This window comes from Acanthaster planci, linkage group LG06 (genome assembly GCF_054643075.1).
Source record: "Acanthaster planci isolate LZ-2023a linkage group LG06, COTS_SCS, whole genome shotgun sequence".
NCBI classification, from domain to species: domain Eukaryota; kingdom Metazoa; phylum Echinodermata; class Asteroidea; order Valvatida; family Acanthasteridae; genus Acanthaster; species Acanthaster planci.
In genome coordinates, this window is record NC_141782.1 from 9009135 (window position 1) to 9031000 (window position 21866).

Sequence of the window (21866 nt, forward strand, 5' to 3'; positions counted from 1 at the left end):
CCCCTTGAGTATATTCCTTCAATCGTACTTAGCAAAATCATAACATTCAATGCATCTTCGGAGCCGAAAATATGAAGGTCACATTATGGCCATCGATGAGGGGCAGGGACGTGTCACCTTAATATTTTTTTTTATTTATAGAATCATCGACACGTCTCGAATTTGCAGATTGCCACTTCTAAAAATCGGGCGTTATATCCTCATACTGTTTGGGCCGAGTAGCCACCCGTGAAATAGGACATCAACAAATTTGGGGTGATTTTTCTTATTCTGGCAGAAACGAGTGCTAAGTGTGTAGCCGAGATACAAACGCACGAGCCGCAAGTCGGCCTAGGCCACACACGGCGTCATACCAAACTTAATCATGCATGCACGGCCACGGATTGCTTGTTGTTACTAACACCTGCGATTTTTTTACATCGTCACCCGTATGTAACGGCTATAGAAATTAGTCCTCAACATTTACTCATTACGTCATGCACCAAGTGCGCGGGCAGATACAAATCATCATTTTTCATGAGTTTGGGAAGAAATGTTTACAGTGCAGCCCCGGTGATTCTAGACAAGGAAATTTTTAACAATACTCGCATGTGGTTTGTAACTTCATGGAATCTTAGATTTCTCAGTACATAACTCGTCAAGTTTTAAAAGTCCATTGAACAGTTATCCACATTAACCCGTTTATAATGCACCCTTTCAAGAACACAATCGAAAACAAGCCCGGGCTCAATGTTACCTTTTGAGATCCAAATAATTTTGATAGAACCGTTTTTCACAAGACATACCGTGTGAAATGACAGGAATCCACGCTTTTTTTTACATTTTTAAAAATCCTCCTATTAATGCTTTTCTGCAAATGAGACACCATTAATGAAGTGAAGTTTTAATTAAATTAAATTTTGTTTCTCAAAATGTCCCTATAGAAATTGGAAAAGCAGCTGAATGTTTGCACACTAAGATGAAGTACACTATATCGTTAATACTCGATAACTTTCACTATCGCCAGAATTTGTGCCTTAACATTTTTTTCTTAAAAGAGTGGTGGAAAACTCCAACGCTATACTTTCGCAACCTTTGTTTTTGTGCCATATTTGTTAAGATGCCCGGCATGATGAGGCTCCCAAGATCCATGCATGCTTGGTGGGTGGGCATTGACTAAGGACAAAAGTCGGAATAAAAGAACAAAGACTTTTTTAATCCTCGGATTTTAAAAGAAATGGCCTGGCCTGTGTTTTGCTTTCCGCAAAGTTGATCAATTAGGCAATGACGACTAAATAACGCTGATGAAACCCGATCTTGAAATCGCCGACAGCTATATTCATAACTGCGTCTGACGAAACTGGTAACCGTACAACGGTAACACTGTACTTCTGCACTCCAGCTGATCATACAGTGTACGGTGTGATTGTTCACCTACAGTTCATCATTAACAATATCTTATGATGTCATTTTTTAAGTTCACCCCCCCCCATACACACCTAGAGATGTTGGTTGAACTAACAGGCATGCGCACGAGCAGAGCAATGAGTAGATATGCCTTTGGACATGTACGCCACGGGACGCTAAGCAGAATGCAGCGGGGTTTTTGCCGCGCTTCTACCGTAACCTGTGTACTGGTAGCGGTGGCCGACAGGTGACACTTGTTGCATGCGCGCGCAGTGGGTTTCGGTTCTTGATGATGATCACCGACTACCGATGACTGCATACACGGAGTAAGAAACCAGATGTGTGAGAGAGAAAGTGGCCAGTTGGTAAGAGGACACGGAGAGTAAAACAACACCAAGCCTTTGGTTGCAGAAGTTTCTTCTTACATACTTCTTGAGGATACTCCTTGAAGAAAAAGTTTGCTCTGAGATTTTGGCATTCTCAACCGTTTGAATCACAATGCCGCGTTCGTTTCTGGTTCGACGTTTTGTGAGGCCGCCCGTCACCCAGCAATCCACCAAGTGGGACAACTGCTTCACCCCTGTCAGCGATGATGAGGGTAAGTCATACGAAATTATTGAAAGCCTAAGACTCCTTGTTTCCCCAGCTCGTATATTCAAGTCCTTGTTTCAGCATGATTTCGTAGCCCAACGTTGACCTCGCCTGGCCCCGGGCAACGGTCCCGACACTGACGGTGCCATGCAAGTTTCGGATCTCGGTGATTTGTTCTGTGTACACAAAATCTCAGGTTCAAGACAAAGAGTCTCATTATTTCTGCCCATTTTGGCCCTTTTCGTAAGAGTTCCCCTTCACCTCACACAACGCAGACCTGCACAGTGTCTTAAGTACTGAAGCACTGCATTGTTTTACCAATATTGACAGGGTCTTATGTTGGCCTATTATTTGTGCCAGTTGGATGTACATGAAGGTGATTTGACGAATTGGGAAACTTAAACTTTGAGCATGCAAGTTTTTTATACTTGGTAATCCATGGCTTTTATTCTCCACATCGTTTTTTTCAATTTCTTGTGAAATGGTCAGTGGATCAGTCATCAGGGAATTTATGTTCCTCTCAACCCTTTGACCGGGGATGAGTCATGAGACATCTCAAACTTCTTGTACCGAACTGAAAAAATGCCAATTATTCCATGCTTCCCTTCGAGTTTTGTCTTTGGCATACATTGTGAATATACTGTCCTGAACATCCACCTTGTTGATGTCATCATAACGCCCTCCCATTTATTGAAATCTATGCTTGTGTGGGAATGCGTTGCTTCTTGAAAACTTTTGTTCGTATTTTTGTGCTGATTCTTTTTCTTTAAATCAAAAAATGAAGAAACAGAGACATGAAGATTAAAGACACTCATAGTACGGCAAAATTGAATGATTATCGCATTGGCCAGAATAGAAATGCCTTCTTCATTTTCATGGAGAAAAAGTAGGTCTCTTTAGCTTCATCTTGGGAAACAATTTGAATCCTGAAAATCCGACGGTGGTTTCTCGAGTTGTCCTTTGTGAAATCCACACCGTGTTGGAAGCCAGGACCCTTGCCGCTCTCTGCTGCGTTCCCAGGCCATTGATAGCACCCGTCTATTTCGAGTGCCTCTCGTTAGTGGTTCCCAATCCGGCCGTGTCGTCCTAATCAGCACCTCCCCTCGTGTTGAAGTTTGCATGTGTTGTCTTGACAAACTCCCCGGAGTCCGATTTCACGTAGTGATCTACAAAAGAACAGAATGCTCGTGGTTGTGAATGTTGAGAAAAAAGTGCGTTTAGACGCGCGATTGTGACCGTACAGAGACACTTGGTACTCGGTTAGTTTCCTCCTGAAACATCCTCTAGGGATCTTGACTAGGAGGTACCATATCATACAACTGGATCCTTGTCATTAACAGCTTCGATATAAATTGTTCAATTCATTTGTCTGCAATGATTTGTTGGCATGTTGCAACCCCGTTCGTTTTGCTCACACTGACGGACAGAGCGTTCAACTCTAAATAAAGACTCTCTTTTTGTTCCGATGAAATTTCTTTCAATAAGAATAACGGAGGCACATTTCTCATTAAGGAAGAAACTGGGCATGAATATTAGGCCCCCGTCACCCTTTCATGTCATTGTTAGTTTTGGTTAGAGGACAACAGTCAAGCTAAGCGCAACTCTTTTGACCTGCTGCAAATGTCCTGCCTCATTCTAAGAGCGCTCCCGTACCTCACCGAACGGTCAGCGACGACTGCGCCGTAACACTCGGCCCACCGCGGGATACTGAAGCAGCAACAAAGAGCTGACATTTACCCACCGAGAAAAATGGGTAACAAAGCTTCATCAAATCAATATAAAACCCGCTTTCTGCGAATTCCTCTCGATTTAGTCCTTGATTTGTCCCGGCGGTGGTCGCTGTAGGGTGGACTAACGTAGCCGAATGAAAACTCGGGAATTTCGTTAACGGTTTGAATGAATTTTGGCCGTATTTGGCGTCGGGAATCGGTCGCACCTGAGACCACCGATTTACTTTTTCTAATGATGTAGAAATTGTACTCAGAAGGTGGTTGCGTTTCACTAGTACGTGCTGGAATGCCATGCAAAGGGGCCCCATAATCACACAGAATTAACAGGTAACCAGCGTGATTCCGAATGTTTATACTCTATAGGCGTTACAGCCTCTATCTGGAATTTTCGAGGCAATTCTACAGTTAAAGTTGCATGTTGCATGCAATGAGGCAGGGCACCAGAGTAACCGCTCGACTGCAGTGGTGAAAATTAAACCCATACTGAGTTCGACTGTGCGGTCATTTTTACAAACTGAACTCTTTCGCTGTTCCTTAATTGAATAAAAGTGGGTTCCCCTGAAGCTTTAAGGGGTCAAAATTGGGAAATTTTGCACTCAAGAAAACGTTCGCACGCAAAATTAGGGGTTGTGTGGGAGGCACCCAGATGGGTGACCCTCTGAAAAACAAAGTTAACTCTAGCGGAATGTTGAACAATAGATTTAGGGCATATTTTCCCAACTTTAGCGATTTTAAAATTATTGACAAATATTTATGATCATATTTCAGCGGGGCCTTTCGGATTCTTTTCCATGATTTGACATCCTCAACGGTCACGAAAATGCATTTGAAATATAACATTAAGAAATTAAAGTTTCGAGCACTTCAGTCTGACTCTGAAAATATCCCCACAAATGGGATACTGTTGCTGCTCAAATTGCCTGAATTAGGATTGTCCAAAATATTGCACTTTTGTTCCTTTTCAAATTTCCTGACGGTATTGGTGATGCAGTCAAATTTCGAACATTCATTCTAAAGTCGAGAACCGAAAAAACCAATAGCAATGCTAAGTCAATTATCTGTGCAAATTATAGTTAAAACTGTTGTTTTTGATTTACCCGTAGGCCTGTCTGAAACTTTTTAATTACTCCTTGTTTTTCATTTTCACGCGTAGTGCAATACAAGTTTATATTCATATTGATCACCTTAAAGTACAAAATATAAAATGTTGCCTTGTCGTAAGCTTTAAGAAATGGAAAAAAAAGTTGCTTGGTTATATTGCTGAAAATAACAAGTGATCTTTCAAGGAAATGCCACCAAGTTATACTATGCTGGTTTAACTCTCGGTATTTCTTGGTACTGTGCAGATCAAGTGACAACATTCTTATCGGGTGAATGTAGGCTTACATTAATTCGTTCACAAAGGGCACATGAATGACACTCCATATAGTTTGCTGATTCTGGATTAGAGCTTAGTATAACTCGACATTCAATTATTTTACAAGTAATTCTTTTCTCAAAAATTGAGGTTCAATTTTATCACTGTTTTCTAACGTTTAAAAATATTGACCACAATTTTGTTTTCTGATATTCGGTAGCGTCCCCGTGTCCATCGCAATAGGAATATGTTCTCGGTTATTGATAACTTGTTGGATATATTATAGGTCTGGAGAGGCATGGCTTGTGTACAGGCAGTTTGAAATATGTTACTGCTGGTGTATGTGGTATACAGCGAAGGTTGAGGAGGTTGGTAGGGAGTACATTGCACCACGCACGATATAATATAGCTTGGTCAGGCCCTTAGTAAGTACACACAAACACCGTACAAACACCGTGCGGAGTTGGGCCAGTACGGTGGCAGCTCCCCAACCATATTTGGGCATGAAGTCGCGTGCCAAGCAAGAGAGCCAGCTCCGAGTCGCGAGCGGGGAAGGATGAAAAAAAAAGAAAGAAAGAAAAGAAAAGAAAACAGCAAGCAGTAAGTATGTGAGGGTCTCGTGCCGTCAATTAAGCAGTGGCCAAGACCGCGACATAACCCCCTACCCCCCTCGGGGGAACCAGTCAACTTTAACGGGCCGTTTGAGCCGGGAGAAGAACTCGCTGGTTGACCTTTATCGTCGACAACCGAGTTTATCTTCCTCTTCGAGAAGATTAGTGAAGTACTTCCTGTGATTCTTTTTTTCTCCTTCTGTGATTGTCATTCTCTCGTTCTTGACTGAAAGGAAACTTCTGGTTTTGGACGGCCCTAAATTGTAACCTGGAAGAATATATATACCATAAAAAATTTGGTATACTGATTTAAACAAGCGTGTGGCTGGATTTAACATTCCGTTGTCATTTTTGAACATCTGTGCTTATAGTGTTTATTGGTGTGGGTCTTTATCTTCCCCGATACCTGCAACAGTGAAGTTACATTTTCAATACACAAAGTTAAATATCTGATACCCATTTTTATAATCCTCTTTTTTTCCATATCGAACAGTTTCCAACACAAAAGACAGTGGTCCATAATAATTATGGGAAAGTTTTACGACCATGTGACTCATGTTCAAAGGAACATTCCAATCTGCTTATCATTCACTCGCTGGAAATGTCGAAACTTTACCGATGGTTATCGTCGACACGACACTTACGGTCGTGTGGGATGTAAATTCTGGACCACCACTGCGTTTTCTGTATGTCATCTGCGCTCCTCCAGTGGCTTGCGGATAAAATAAGAGGCGCACGTCCTCCAGTGACGTTGACTCACGGAAGAGAAATTACTCCTCAAGATGTCAAAGGGTTGGCTTTGGGTCCAGCGAATCCAAGCTTGCCACCAGGCGATTTCGTCATCACTTCTGACATGGCCTTTGAAAGAGTCAGCACTGTGGATAAGAGGTTTCCCGAAATGTGAATATATTCAAAATTATATGAAACCCACTGGCTTACTACTCACGTGTGTAGCTTACAGGTTTAGTTTACATCAGGTGCGTAAATGAGGGGTAGGGAGTATATGTTTTTAGAAACAAAAATGCATACGTTCGTTTTATTTTCAAAATTTTGTACTACATGTGTTATATCGATCCGTTTTGTCTGTGTAGCACCTCAAAGTCCGCAAACAATCATCGCATGTGCGAAAACTTCGTCAGTGATTGACGCATGTCATTTCTAAAAATAACCAGTTTCATGCAAAAGGCCCAGTGTTTTCTCTTAAAAAGATATATCCAGAGATGTCCACCCAGCGTGCCTCTTTAATTTGACAACCGACCGGAGGAATTCCGACGTACGTGGGCAGCGTGGTTGATGTATGTCAACCACCGGTGGTCGTCATCAGCGATGACGCAGGCACTTTGCTCCCAGAATCAACCGGCTGGAGGATGGAGGAACGACTGCCCTGATGAAGACAAAAATGAAATCTTCGGCAAAGTCTTATCTCTTGTTGATTTTGTCTCCAAGCGTCACGGGAATGACGTGACTCATTTCATTGCGTTTGTATTACTCGCTGATGCGAGGGTAGAGTCAGAATGCGCACAGTGGATCATGGATGATTACAACTGAATTACTTTTTTTCCAGATTCAAATCGAATTTTGATTTTCAAACCAAGGAACATTTGTTTGTGATGCGGTTCCCCCATTTATAGTGCAATAAATGCAAGGCCGCTGAGACGCTGAGTGTGCTTGTTTTAAGTTTATACATCTCAATCCGCAAATTAGTAAGATGGTGACTGCATAAATAACAAAGGCTTTCCATGATAATCATCTTGTATTGCAGTTCTTTTGTTCCAGCTGCAGGGAAACCTTCTTCGTGCATACCCTGTGGAATAAAAAAAACGCCCTGCAACATGGCTACCACGCATAGTAATCATAGTAATGAAGGGCTGAATCGATGTTTTTCTTAAATAAGGAAGGCGTGACTTCTGAGGGTAACTATTACAGTAAGGGCACGAGCGATAAACGAACAGATGAAATAGAAAGGAATCGATTTGATGATTCATGGGACCCGAAATGAAAGTAGGCCTACATTGCAAGACATCTTGAACGGCCTCCAAAATCACGAACATCAAAACTTGTCAGTATTGAGTATTTATTGCTTGGGGTTGTGGGCCCTTTGGAAACGTAACACAGAGCTACGAGGAAATCGTAGATCAGTTGAAATACCGTAGCATACTTTTAACCTGAACACAGGGAGAACAGATTGAAACCTCGAGGAAGCGTGATACCACCATCTTCTACTGCAGCCGACGTTTCATTGCCGTATAAGCATGGTTTGTTACTGCCTGACACTTACCACTTAACAAATTACTCGGCTTGTCTATTGGACTCAAGGCTATCAACTTCATATTAGAACAGATCTAAATCAGGAAGGAGACAGTGTTCGGTGAAGATTGATACCCCCATAGCTCGATCCATATTCGTAGTTGATCATTGTTTTAAAAATCCATCGTTCTCTTGTCCTGTGATCTCTCTTTGGAGAGTCTTCTGTGCCCATAATATCTGCCCTCAATCCTGGCCCGATTCTGTCCCGTAAATCAGTCATTTTCTTTCAAATTTTAAGATCTCGATGGTGTAAAGTTTGCAAGTTGTAAGTAATGAAACTCTAGTCTGTCAGTGCGGCAGATGCTGCAAGCCTGGATTACGTATCTCTTGAGTACCCACGTCACATGGTCTTAAAGGTGCAGACTGAAATATGTACAACTATCTATCAGCTATCGTACAGTACATTTCTACAAGCACTCACTCTTGGGAAGGGGTAAAAAATACCAGCGACGCAGATGATGTCTCTTTACCGGAGTGGAGTGCTGAATGACAGTCAGCAATGATAGATTGACGTGTATAAGGCGCTGGGAACCAACATTCATGGATGGTAGGCAACATCCGATATGCCGTTACTCTTGATGGTCGCAGACCAGCAAATATTAGCTGCCATAGACAACAGTGATAAATACACCAACTTCACAAAAATCAGGAAAAATGATCGCAAGTTTCTCAAGTGTTAAAGACACATATCAAATTAAAGCTCACTTCCTCATCATTCATTTTCCTTTAAACTTTCAGTGGCTTAACCAATGACTTGTGAAGATATTTCGCTCCAGAGATAATCAAGCCTCGAAACAGTCAAATGTTCACCATTTTGAACATTGATGCCTACACTCCACTGCTAAATAAAGCGATTTGGAGGGCCCTGTTTTCAGAAACCTCCAGAAGTACAAGCAGGCAGTCCTGCTGGTAGATTCCATCTTCCTTGTTTACAAACCATCCAGTCCACATGCCACGAAATGCTCGTAATGGCAGAGAATTTGACCGCGCGCGAACCTTGATCCAGTCTGCACAGGCAATTTTGGACCTTATTACCAGGATGCAGCCCGATGATGTTCTCTCTGTGAAGAGTCCTCTTTTGGCACAGTTATGACTGTAAATGAAAAATTCAGACCAATCAGCAGACTTGAAACTTAATTTAAAAGATGATCAAAGAAGTTGAATGACATGGCAAGCTACTTCCGGGACCGTGCTCGAATGGTTTCTCCCATGTGTAAATATCTTTGTGCATGGTTTTCTTGACTACGGTCTGGCTTAAACCTAGCTTGAATGAAGGAATGAAGGGCTGAATCGATGTTTTTCTTAAATAAGGAAGGCGTGACTTCTGAGGGTAACTATTACAGTAAGGGCACGAGCGATAAACGAACAGATGAAATAGAAAGGAATCGATTTGATGATTCATGGGACCCGAAATGAAAGTAGGCCTACATTGCAAGACATCTTGAACGGCCTCCAAAATCACGAACATCAAGACTTGTCAGTATTGAGTATTTATTGCTTGGGGTTGTGGGCCCTTTGGAAACGTAACACAGAGCTACGAGGAAATCGTAGATCAGTTGAAATACCGTAGCATACTTTTAACCTGAACACAGGGAGAACAGATTGAAACCTCGAGGAAGCGTGATACCACCATCTTCTACTGCAGCCGACGTTTCATTGCCGTATAAGCATGGTTTGTTACTGCCTGACACTTACCACTTAACAAATTACTCGGCTTGTCAAAATGGCACAAGTGCTTTTATTTGGCAGGAATTCTTTCATGATTTCAGCTCTTTCATTTTCAGGTTCCTTCTCTCTGTCCCGGAAACTGCAAGTGTGAAACAGGGGAGGCACACGCCAATTTGGTTCAATGTTAAAGTTCGTCTCTCTGGCGCCTGGCAAAGTGGTGGTTTTGTCCACAATATTCAGATATCAAAAAATGGGTTTTAAGTGGGATTAAAGCAAACCTTGGCAACATTAGATATTCTAAGTTAATTGAAAAGATGGATAAGTCAGTGAGGAGAGTTTTAGCATGAAGAGAGACAGAGAGACGCCGCCAAGAAGTTTCAGTACAGTCCCATAGGCCTAAATGAACTCATGTTCAAGGTATCGTTTTGGCCACCTCGTGCATGGCATATCATATTCCTTGGCGTAGTTTGTACGCATGCAGTTGCAGCTACCGGTGCGCCATGATCTTGATAAAGCCTTGATCGATCTTATCTCACAGAATTATGCGTGTTTACCAGGTTGAGGACACAAATCTTCGCTGGCAGGTGGGGGGAAACTATGGGAGTCATGAGTCGACATTCCTTGCTTTAGTGGGTTGCCAATACAGGCCCAGGGACCCCGTGCACTGACTACTGGCACCAGCGAGGCCAATGAAGTAAACCGAGTAGACCATATTTGGCCATGCAGTTGTGTGGAGCTCGTTTGAGGAGGACGCACAGAGCTGGAGCGCGCGTGGGGAGCAGGCCGCGCCGGTGCGAGCTAGGCTGCTGCCGACTGGCACTCCCGCTGCATTATCAATCAACGGTGAAAAAGAAACAAGTGTTCTTTATCTCCTTGTCCTTTCCCTGGCTTCCAAGCCCCTTCAGACGCGGCTGCCTTTGTTTGTTTGGTTTGTAGGAAGAAGGGGATGAGTGTTGTTCTTATCAAAATATGGTTTTCGTCAGACATGATCGTTTGGCAGTATTTTTTATGACTATGATCTCCATGGAAAGGCGTAGACGCGTATCATCAGAACCACGATTTATCTACCCGTAGCGAATTGTTTATGCTTAAGTTCCACTCACTGTCAATTTGCATCTTTATTAGCACATTGTAATTCCCAGTGCCTTACACAGTTTTATCATAGGTTAACCGTACCTTCAATATCAGTACTGTTGGTGTTGAATGGTCACATTAAATTTTTATCGTTCTGAAATTAAGTTTGAACATTTTGTTTTAAAGAGGACATATGAAGAGATTTTGCAATAATAATCTGATAAAATAAATAAATAAATAAATTCCCACTGCAGCACTGCAGATATAACCCTGCTCCTTGAAATTTCTCCGTATCCTTCCCTATAACAAAATCACGTGAAACTAGTAACTTCAGAAATTAACTTTGTGATCGATTCAGACAGCTTGGCCATTCAATTTAGAGATAGGCCTAGGCCCAACCAAATTTGCTTCCGGCAAGTAATGGGCCCATGGGCCGTGCACAACCCACGAACCAGTCAACATCTGCCGCTTCACGGCGATACTATCGGAATGCAGAACATTTCGCCACCTCAGCATTTTGCACTCTCGATTTCTACCGTTTTTTCGCAATATTAACAAGATATGGGGAAATAGTCTTAGGGGTGTTTAGCGGTTGGGTGCCTCGTGCGGTCCAGCCGTTGTTCGCCGTCGGGACGTGTTCCACGCCCGTGCCCTTAATTTACGAGGTTCGTGGGACTGACACGCCGCACGCGTGCCTGATTAATGGCCACCCTAACTTTTCAGTGCCTTTGGCTGGGTGTATACCACCAAAAAAGTCCCGTATTACCGCAGCTGCTGCAAATGACAATCGATCGTTGCGGCTTTCTGTTGTAGTTTGTTAAATCTTTGTTATTGCTTATAAACTAGGCCTATGTCCCGTCAATCTCGGAGCTGTGCCTTAATTTTTCTTTTGAGAAAAGGCTTCTTTAAACGGTGTTAGCAAACTAACCTTTTCTGGAGATAAGATTGCAGATTTGGAGCCGTGCAATGCATGAGAGATATGCCGAAATAAACACGCCGAGAAGCACATATGGAGGGATAGAACGAGATTCGAAATTGACAGCAGAATCAAAGAAAATTGTAACATCCGACTTCGAGTCACGAACGATTGGAAATCAACACAAAGCCACAGTCAGAGAGATTATTATGTAAAAAAACATTCATCTTTTAAAATGTGTAATGAGTGAACTTGAGTGGTTTCACTCTGCTTGCCTCTCCGGGTCCTTCGGCTGTAGAACATATTTTGAAGTGGAACAATTTATTTTCTCAAGATTGTAAACCAATTATTATCTTGTGTGGAAACTGCGGTGTGACACCTGACGTAAACCATCCCATTGTCGACCGCGCCTGTCTTCCGTCGTCCTTGGAAACTACAAGACGGCATAATTGGCCGACTCACTAGCCATGCCCCGCTTGGGACATCGTGTATGGTTTTCAGTGCACTTTCACTTTTAAGTCTTGTCGTATGTCAGGCTGTGTGAAAGATGTGCGGCAAGGCCATTCAGAGCCTGTCAGATTCTGCTTAATCTTAAGACATGGAAGGAAAGACAGTGGCTAACTTTTAGTTCCTCTCTGTTTTTGATTCGTCGAAACATCGCGAAGTAAGTTATTTCATCATGGTTCCATCTTTGGATCTTCTTTCTCCTGCCATTGTTACAGTTGTTGAAGGCGTAAATACCAGATACCCTTAAACCACTTTGAACTGCCTACAAATTTAGAAGAAAAAAGGAAAAAGAAAAGGTTCAGCATCTTTGATCAAAAACTTCATGGAACTGTGAATTCTTGATACGCATCTTGACTTTCTGACAATGACTGTGTTCTCATGAACTGAGTTTCGGCAACGGCCGAAAAAGCCAAACAAAGCAAAAACAAAAGCCCGGACTTTAGGAAGACTACGGTGGCTTGCAGTAGACGTGTGAAAGACATATAACGAAGCATCGGGTTGGAATTGTCATTAAAAGTAATGACCGGATCTCTTATGATGTGTTTGTCATACTCTTCATCCTGGTACCAAAGGCTTCGTTATCCCATCCTCAATGTCTAATTGCAGTAATCACCACAAATCCTTGTCCTCGGAGGGTAGGCTGTACTTTGCCGGGTCTGTTTGACATTACAATTACAAGGTTGGAATTCGACACTGAAAATTAAAAACCCAGAGAGGAACTATTACCTCAATATTTTCCATCATTTCACTGTCTTTGTTCATTTTTTTTCATATACTTTTGTTGTTTTAGGACATCCTGTTGAGGTTTTCGGACTCCGGGAAACAAGTTTTTATCTTTGAAGAATTGAGGATTGAAGTTGATCTTTGATATCTGAGAAATGCTTAATTATTTACGTCTTATGTAGTGCAGCTATCATTCCATTAACATAATTCTTTGACATCATTTCAATAATGATTTCTGACGATGTATTCGGGGAAAAAAAATCTGAAATTTTATTAGAAACAAATCTGACAACTCACAAGACCTTCGTTTTCCAAATGATAAAATGAGATGTTTCAACCTTTTTAATACCGGGTTGAAAAGTGACCGGCATAAAGGTACAGGTCGGCATTACTTCACCACAGCCCTCCATATATTGAATGGAAAACCAAGACTTCCGATTCTAGACACCGCGGTCACGCATGGACTTTCACTTATCCTTCCAACTAAAAGAACAGATTCTGCCATTCATAAATAACTTCCGGCACTTCCTTGAGTGGCAATCCACTATACACGAGCAGTTGTCTACTACTGGTTTCGCTTAACTGAGATTGAAGGGTTAGGGGAATGCTAAAGTGCCGATGGATTACACAGTCGAGTCAAGTTTGTCCTTTAAAAACATAGGAATACAGGATAGTGGGGGCAGGGACTTTGTACCATGCTGTAGGCTGTATGGAATGATTGATGCGGATAATTTCCGGAATTAGTCCCAAGGGTTCTGTGACAAAACCAATTGCACAGAAAAACTAATTTATTGACTTAAAAGCTTTTTGTGGAAGAAAACTGAATCTTGCATGTAAAACTGTTTCCTGAAAGTCGTCTACTTACGGATATTTTGTTCTCATGTTGCCGAATTAAAATTCTCACTTAGTGATAAGCAGGCTTTCGGAGACAGTTGGGAACTGGCAACTGGTTGCCGAACACCTGTGGTGAGCTTGGAACAACAACGTTGCTGTGACACGACAGAACAGGTGACACACTCACCGCTCTATAGCCTGGTACCAGCGGGACTAATGGCAGATCCATCGCGATCTGGGGAGCAAGCACGTGGCTCGTGGTGGGCTGTACAATTTCTGACACGCGAGCATATCCTAATATGGAATAACCTGCATGTGTCGAGACGATATCGCGAGAAACGGCGCCAAATCAAACACTTAGACAAATAAGTATTGTTCCAGATAGTCGAAAAACATACTAAAAGTTAATGAATAAACGAGCAAACTCGGCAACCCTATTGGGAATTAGGAATTTCTCTCTCTCTTTCTACAAATAGGAAACGAAGTAAATCTGAACAAAGGAAACCCTAGAGATTTCTTGGATTTCTTGGGACGAAATCGAGCGATAGGGGATTGGTCTATGGAACCGAAAATTGGTGATCCTTTCATACAAATTTTGGGGAGAAAACAAACCATGAATTTAAATTTTAAAATGTATGTCTGTTTTTTATGACTGTTTCAGATTATCCACTAGCAAGTCCGAGTTGTTTACGCATCCCAACCACACCCACGAAGGGGCAGACGCTGAGCGCCGCTTTGCCGACTACGTACCATGTCATCAAACCACTTCACTTTCATACCACTACCAACCCGTTTGAGACCATCAAGAAGCCTACACACAAGAAACTGAAGACCAGGGCAGGAAGGAAAGCTAACCGTGCTGCTGGGAAGAACAACCCGCCGGAGGAGATATTAGTCGGGGAAAACTTCGCTTCGACACCGACGGGCAAGCAGTACATCAGCCGGTCTGGGCGACCTGTCGGACGCCGGCAGTCTAGCGACAAGAACGACGCCTACAAGCAGTTCGTCATCAAACGCAATGACATCATTGTGCGTGACGACAGGGCCAAGTACCCAACGTCGACAGCACCGACAAACTACACCGACAACTCCCAGCTTTACATCGACACGTCGGTTCTAAATCTGTCCATGAATGGCCCGCTGTCTCAGCAGTCAAACTACGGCGGTTTAGTGGCTGCCACGGCCACTGCGTCCTGTGTTCCACCCGGACAGACCTCACCCACTGCGGCCGATGAAGCTACTCAGCCCGACATCGGCAGACAGTCCCCTGACAATCAACCTCAGATGACGGTACTCCGGAATGTCTTCGTGTCCACTCCTTCGGACGCAAAGACAGACCTGTCTGATGTACTCAATCTCCAGCCTGACTCGCCTCGCGAACTAACGGTTTTGACTGCCAGCAGCCACGTGTGTCCTGAGTGTGGAAAGGGGTACAGTACCTCCAGTAACTTAGCCAGGCATCGGCAGACGCATCGCAGTGTTAATGACCAGAAGGCAAGGAAATGTCCTCATTGTGACAAGGTCTACGTGTCAATGCCAGCCCTCAGCATGCACATCAGGTAAATTCATTTTCCCCAATAGAAAGAATGCGCGTGTCCCTTGTGAAATTTACAAACCACGAGAGGGCGTCGTGCTCATCAATAGAGTTTGCTTCACAGCGGCTTCTTTTTTTCAACAAATTCGACTTGAATAAAGGCTGGAGGATTTTTTCCAAGGAAATTCCGACATTTTGCACAGGGGATTCGGCGTGAAGACTAGTCTCCTCTCAAGACTGGCAATAAAACCATTTTGTCATAGGAAAGTGCATAAACACGGTGTAATTGAAAACGAACAAACACGCTGCCCTACTTGCACCACCACCCTCAAAGAAAACTGGGATAAGTTGATTTCTTCCGGGTTCATGACGTAATTTCCTCCAGCCCGTGTGAAAATGTATTTGTTCATAGAGGTCAACACTTCTGCTTGCGCTGACTGTGCAATCCATAAAGCAACCCAAAGCAATGTACCCACAGTGCCTTGTACGTCTTTTGTGAAAGGAATTATCCCAACCCTTGCTCTCGGAAAGAGAGAAATCACTGAGTTCTAGGGCTAAGAGGCCTTTACAGCAATACCCTCTCGTGGATAAAAAGAAATCATGCCCGAAAATATCTTCCATTTTGCCGCAGGGAGAAGCTGCGGCCTGTTTTCCGATCCCAAGTTTTGCTTCTCGTGAGTTCCTCTTGCCGCCTCATACAGCTAAAGAGGAGACTATCTCAAAGCTCTACCTTTAATACTGACAGTAAAAAAAACCCCTGAGCTTTTAAAATCATCCATGGACTATTGCTCTAGGCTAATCTTAAGTATGAGTTTCAATTTTCTAAAATTCCCAATGAATACGTTCTTCCCGCACTTTAAAGATTACCAGTACAAGATGGGGCAGCAACATGCAACGCCTGACCTTAAAAAAGTGACACAATTTTCCAATTATCACCAGTTTGGTCTCCTTTTCTTTCCTCTCTGCAACAGAACCCACAAGCTGGGCTGCAAGTGCAACCTTTGCGGCAAGTGCTTCAGCCGACCGTGGTTGCTGCAGGGGCACATCCGGACCCACACGGGCGAGAAGCCCTTCGCCTGTCCGCAGTGCGGCAAGGCATTCGCGGACAAGTCCAACCTCCGGGCTCACATCCAGACGCACTCCAACGTCAAGCCCTACATCTGCAAGAAGTGCAACAAAGCATTCGCTCTGAAGAGCTACCTTTACAAACACGTGGAGGCAGCTTGCATCAGGGATTCTAGGACTTAAGATGTTTTGAAGTTGCAGTTGTCTCCTTAAAACTACTCTCTAACTCTAATTGATTATAAATTATTGATAAACAGGTGGACATGTCAATTTGAATTTGATTGGTGTCCAGTTACTTTTACGGAACCTTGTATTCACTTCTTTCAAACTTCTCCGCAATTAACTAAGAGAGCAACTTCAAAATGAAATGAAGTCCCACGTCGCTGACAAAAATTTGTATTCATATCGTGTTGACATGGAAGTGCCTTTTAAAAATAATTCATTAAAATGAGTCACTGCCTTGATAACAATATGGAATTTCTATCAAATCCACGCTGAAAATGCAAATGTAATTTTTGTCACGAACTGCTGAACACATGTATATTCTTTGACCAGAAGCTGTCAAAAACAAAATTTTAAGTGCTACGTTAACGCACAGATTTGACGGACGAACACTTCCAAGCAAAATGGCCGCTAGTCGAAGTTAACTTATTCAGGAATTCTGTCAGCAGTGTAAGAGCACAATCTCATCCACAACACAAGTACAACGGCGATAACAAACTAATCTACAGTAAAGCATCGAAAATATCTGGCCTCGTAAGCAGGTTGTGGGATGGGAGTGCTGTGCCAAATAACTTCGCAATGTCACTGAAAGGCCAGAACCTTGCGTTAAAACAATAAACACACCCCACAAAACGGCGTCTATTTTTGACAACTGCTTCTGTAAGCTTCACTGCCCCTGTACTCGCGCTGTTTATGTGCAGATAATTCCGTATCGGTCAGATGCAATTTACAACTTCAAACGATGCCGCGAGTTAGAAACCCAACTGGCCGGTACATAAATTGTGACTGTTGACGCTTGAAATGGTCGCAGGTTTATTTCAACTATCTGGTGGTACAGCCGGGCTGGCTACAGCAGCATTAAAATCGTTGGGACACTCAAGTCTCATACCAAACTTTTGCAATTTACGATCAGCACTTTGTGTCATTATTTTATTAGTGTGACATTTTGAAACGAAAGAAGTGTTAATTTTATTGTAAATAGCCATCTTTTGTATTTATATCACGATTGATTCATGGAATGAATGTTTTCCTAAACAAACGAAACTACAACTTTTGTTAGGATTATTCAGTGCCTACATAGCTTCTTTTCATAACCATAGCTTTAGAAAACCAAACTTTGCAATGACTCCTTTTAACCAGGGAACTAATACGTTTGAAACCTGGCGTGTTCGACCAAATAATTTTTACCAAACATCTTTTTGTGAAATTTTCTTAACATGATTTAATATTTTGTAATAGACCATTTGAGTGGACTATTTAATAAACTCTTGGACAAATGACGTCGCATGAACCGTGTGAATTGTCTTACACCGCTCGTTCCCAAGGCAGAAGTCGTGGGCGTGGGGTAGGAGTTTTGTAGGCTGTGGGGAGTCGGGGCTGGAGTATGTTTGACTATTGAAGGTAAATATTTGACAACGGGCCTCGAGATGGACCAAGAGAGGGCGCAATTTTCTTTAGAAAGGAGACGCCTTTGGTTGTGAACTGGATCACAACCATGAAATGCACACGTTACAGTCGCATACGGTCGCGAACACAAGTTTCGACACCTAAAACCAAAACAGAGAGTGTAATTGTGATGTGATTTGCGAAAACCCTTCACACATCGCCTCACCAAATTAAAAAATAATGGGAAAATTAGTCCGAGATATTTGTATTATTTGACGTGTTACTGCCATTTTTTCATCAATATCTCAATACCGTTTTTTACGGGTATTGCCATTCTTGAAATATTTGTGACAAATTTCATAATGTGGACGGTTTTCACATATCACATTACAATTAGCACACAAGTCCTGTCCGCGCTGCATATTATTACAGTTGTTCAGTCAGTGAAGACAGAAGACTGGTGAAGTCCCTGTCTGTTATTCTCTGAAGACAACAAAGGACACCATGCCAACACTCCAGCAATTGAATATGAAATATACACAGAGCGATGGAGGGCAGATTGCATTAATTTATTACAACTCGGAGAAAATCTTAAGGGTTCTGTTGGTAGAAGGGTAACACGGTGACAAACTCTAAAGGTTTAAAGTGCTTTTAAAGGACTCACTTCTTCAATGATACCCAAATGTGCAGACCTCGGGAATGATGCTTCACCTTTAACAGCACAAATTAACTTTACATTAAGGGCACAAGCTGCATTCTAACCCTACAACTACCCTCCAACTACAGTTTAGTCACGCCCGTTTGGTATTACCTCCGATGCAACAAAATACAAATTTGTCACATTTAGAAGTTGGACAAAACAAGCAAAATAAATACAGGAGATGAGTTTGCAGAACCACACAACACAGATACAGAACTCTAATAAAAATCTCTCCAGGAAAACCAGCTTCCTTGAAACACTACACAACCAAAGATATAATGCCTAGTAGAAACTAGAAAAAGTGCATCATCATTGATTCACTGCAGACAGGAAGTAATACCATCACACTGCACAAGTACAGTAACACGTACATGAGGTACCTTCACAAAACAACTTGTGTGACTTTTTTATGCCCTTTAAGTTAGTTTTCAACAGTACTTTCTATATTATGACCAGCAAACAAACAAAATGAAAGAAGCATACACAACTGAAGTTGAATTATTATTGCATTTTACCTGGATAATTTAAACTTCCTGATCTCAATATTCACATCAACATTATAAAAAGCATAAAAAATAAGTAGTGTAAAAAAATAGACATGTTTTTAAAAACACCACTACTGTACAAGTTCAGTACACGTACTAATGGCAGGTGATTGCATTTTATGTACATGTGCAATTCACTGTATATCAAAACAGTAACCTCCAGTGTTTACAGTGTTAATGCTGTGTATAATTCTAAATTTTTGATTAAAAATGTGGAATGTTTAAAAATCATCTAATTAAAGTGGTTTTCAAGTTTAGTTTCCAAATTACTGTTTTTCATTTACCATCTGCGGTAAAAATGTTTTTTTTTACTGACCGTTGATATTTCCCAAGGGAATCTCAGTGAACTTGTCATCAGGCTTGGCAGCTCCCTGAGGTGGGGGGCGGGGTGGCGGGTTAGCAGGGGGGCGGTTAGTCAGTGTCTTCTGACGGGCCAATTCGGCACTGTCCACATGCCAATCCTCGCCACCAAGGGCGGCTCGGAAGTAGATTAGGCCGCCAACGAAGAGGGACGCCCCGCCCAGGATGGTTGGCAGGGTGAAAGTGCTAGGTACCGACATCCTGGCAAATTTAAATGAGAGAACAACTGGTTCCAGTCTTGCATTTCTTAAGATATAAACATGGGCAGCTTCATCTAAGTCCTTCCATAAATTACAGAAACGAAAATGTATGCCATTTCTGTAGACTCAAATGTAAGATAAGTACTCTGTTTCTACACTGTGAAATGTAGCGAATAGACTCGACGAAAACTAAAACCTAAAATACCACAACTGACCAAAGACAGAGAAGGCAACTTACAGCAAATACAAGACAAAACGCACATAGTAGTTTTTGGTGAGTGGTCCTCCACAGTTCATGATAGGATGAAGGATGTGCTGAAACCTGTCCAAGAAATGAAAAGTAATCAGCAAGATTTTCCACTTCTCCTGGTCCTGCCCACAGCATAATTGAGACCAGGTCACAAAACATTTCAGCAAAGTTCAATTGTTTTTTTTCTATTTTAAACCAATTTTGATGAAGTTAAATTTGATTAAGACACCCTGTGCCATTTGTCTTCCACAGACCCCCTCTAAAAACAATGTTTCTCTGCAGTGTCTTGTCTACCTGGATCACAGAGTGTCACACCACTTAAGTTATCAGTGCATCTCACTAAATCAAAATACAAAAGAAGTTAAAAAGCCTAACCCATGTGAAACACAGGTGGAACCGATTGATTTGATTTACCGAGGTAAAAAATCACGATTTGCTGCCCTGAGATTTCAACCAGATTGGCAGCCACTGTAATCTTCAAGTTCAAGTTGCCTTCACAGACGCACATTTCATTGAGTGCCTACCTTCTAGGTACCAGCGATCCCTTCCTACGTTGGCTGCGAGGGTACTCCAGCAAGGTGACAAAGGCACCGGCAGCACTGACCAAGTTCGGTTAAGGTGGACACAGTTTCAAAACCTCACAAAATTTGTGAAAGTTAAAAATTGATTGGCTTGGTTTCAATCGAGTTTTAAGTGCTTCGCCTTCCTACAGGGTGACATGATTTCTTCTGTGGGTTAAAATGAAGACAACATGGAAGAGGCAGTTTTCTCAAGGAAGAAATGTGAGCTGCTCGGCTACAGATGGAAAGTAAATATAAGCACACCCTCCCCCCCCCAAATAAACTAAATGAAAAATAAAAAAAAGTAGGCACAATGTAGAAAGTAAGCATAAATGTGACCTCTGGGCAACCAAAGACGAAAGGGGAAACATTAAAATACAAAATAAGAATACAACCTTACCCAATACGAAATAGCATGGATTTCTGTATGAAATATCTGCAGCACAAAGAAGTGAGCAATAGAAAAGAACGGGTTGCCCTGGCAACAACAACACAATACACAAGCCAAAAAATAAATAACAAAACAACAAAATAAAAACCCTGAAGAGATATTTCTTCCTTTCAAGTGTATCCTCTTAAAAAAAAGGACAATACAGTTCTTCACATCAGCATCAAATGAAATCACAAAGGATACATGGTGTAGGCTGCAAATTCAAAGCCATCAAATCCAAAGACGCCAGTAATTCCTCCCATCAGCATTACTAGGCAGAAAAACCACAGGGACAGTCTCACTCACTCAATGGATAACATAAAGATTCGAAATTTTCTACAATCATAAGGCTCAATTTAAATGTATTGCTATTTGTGGCTCGAACCTCGCATGCCTGGCGAATTCAAAAATATGTCAATGTGGCACTTCTTCTGTGACAAACAAAAACTAGATTCTGCAAGCACAAGCTGCCGATAAAACCTAAATAAAATGAAATCAACTGACATGAGCTCTGTGTGCTGTTGCTACAAATTAAAGCACACAGCAAAACATTAATGTAGATTATCATACTGGTGAACCAATGCTTACGGTAAGTCAGGAAATTAATTAAAAAAATAATCAACGATTAACTAGTACAGGTCTGGTCCCCTTACAACTAGGCCCAACATGTCATGCAGTAAACTGCCTTAGATTATTTAATTTTTCCTTACCAATTCCGCTCACGAAACCATGCTCGTTAGCCCACATGGCCCATTCACTCCTCATATCTGCCATTTTGATGTCAAAACAATTTTTCTCTCCTGAAAAAATGGACGCTGAACACAAATCCCGTCACGCCACGCAGATGCAATTCCGTCCGAACTTGTTCACTTCCTTGTCCGCTTGGTGTGACGTAATAGTTTTGAAAATT

General features: G+C 42.1%; 2 protein-coding genes across 2 annotated transcripts; one reads left to right on the forward strand and one right to left on the reverse strand.

The window, feature by feature from the left end:
* The first annotated feature begins 1555 nt into the window (after window positions 1-1555).
* Window positions 1556-17810, forward strand: LOC110975604 (uncharacterized). The gene is made up of 3 exons (XM_022228195.2): window positions 1556-1984; window positions 14366-15263; window positions 16210-17810. The coding sequence occupies exons 1-3, from the start codon at window positions 1885-1887 to the stop codon at window positions 16484-16486; spliced, it is 1275 nt and encodes a 424-aa protein (XP_022083887.2). The 5' UTR covers window positions 1556-1884; the 3' UTR covers window positions 16487-17810.
* A 649-nt stretch (window positions 17811-18459) lies between these two features.
* On the reverse strand, window positions 18460-21851 carry LOC110975693 (cytochrome b-245 light chain-like). Its single transcript, XM_022228393.2, has 5 exons — window positions 21667-21851; window positions 21161-21227; window positions 20491-20565; window positions 19955-20038; window positions 18460-19717 (listed from the first exon to the last, which is right to left on the reverse strand). The coding sequence occupies exons 1-5, from the start codon at window positions 21728-21730 to the stop codon at window positions 19465-19467; spliced, it is 543 nt and encodes a 180-aa protein (XP_022084085.1). The 5' UTR covers window positions 21731-21851; the 3' UTR covers window positions 18460-19464.
* Window positions 21852-21866: the final 15 nt, after the last annotated feature.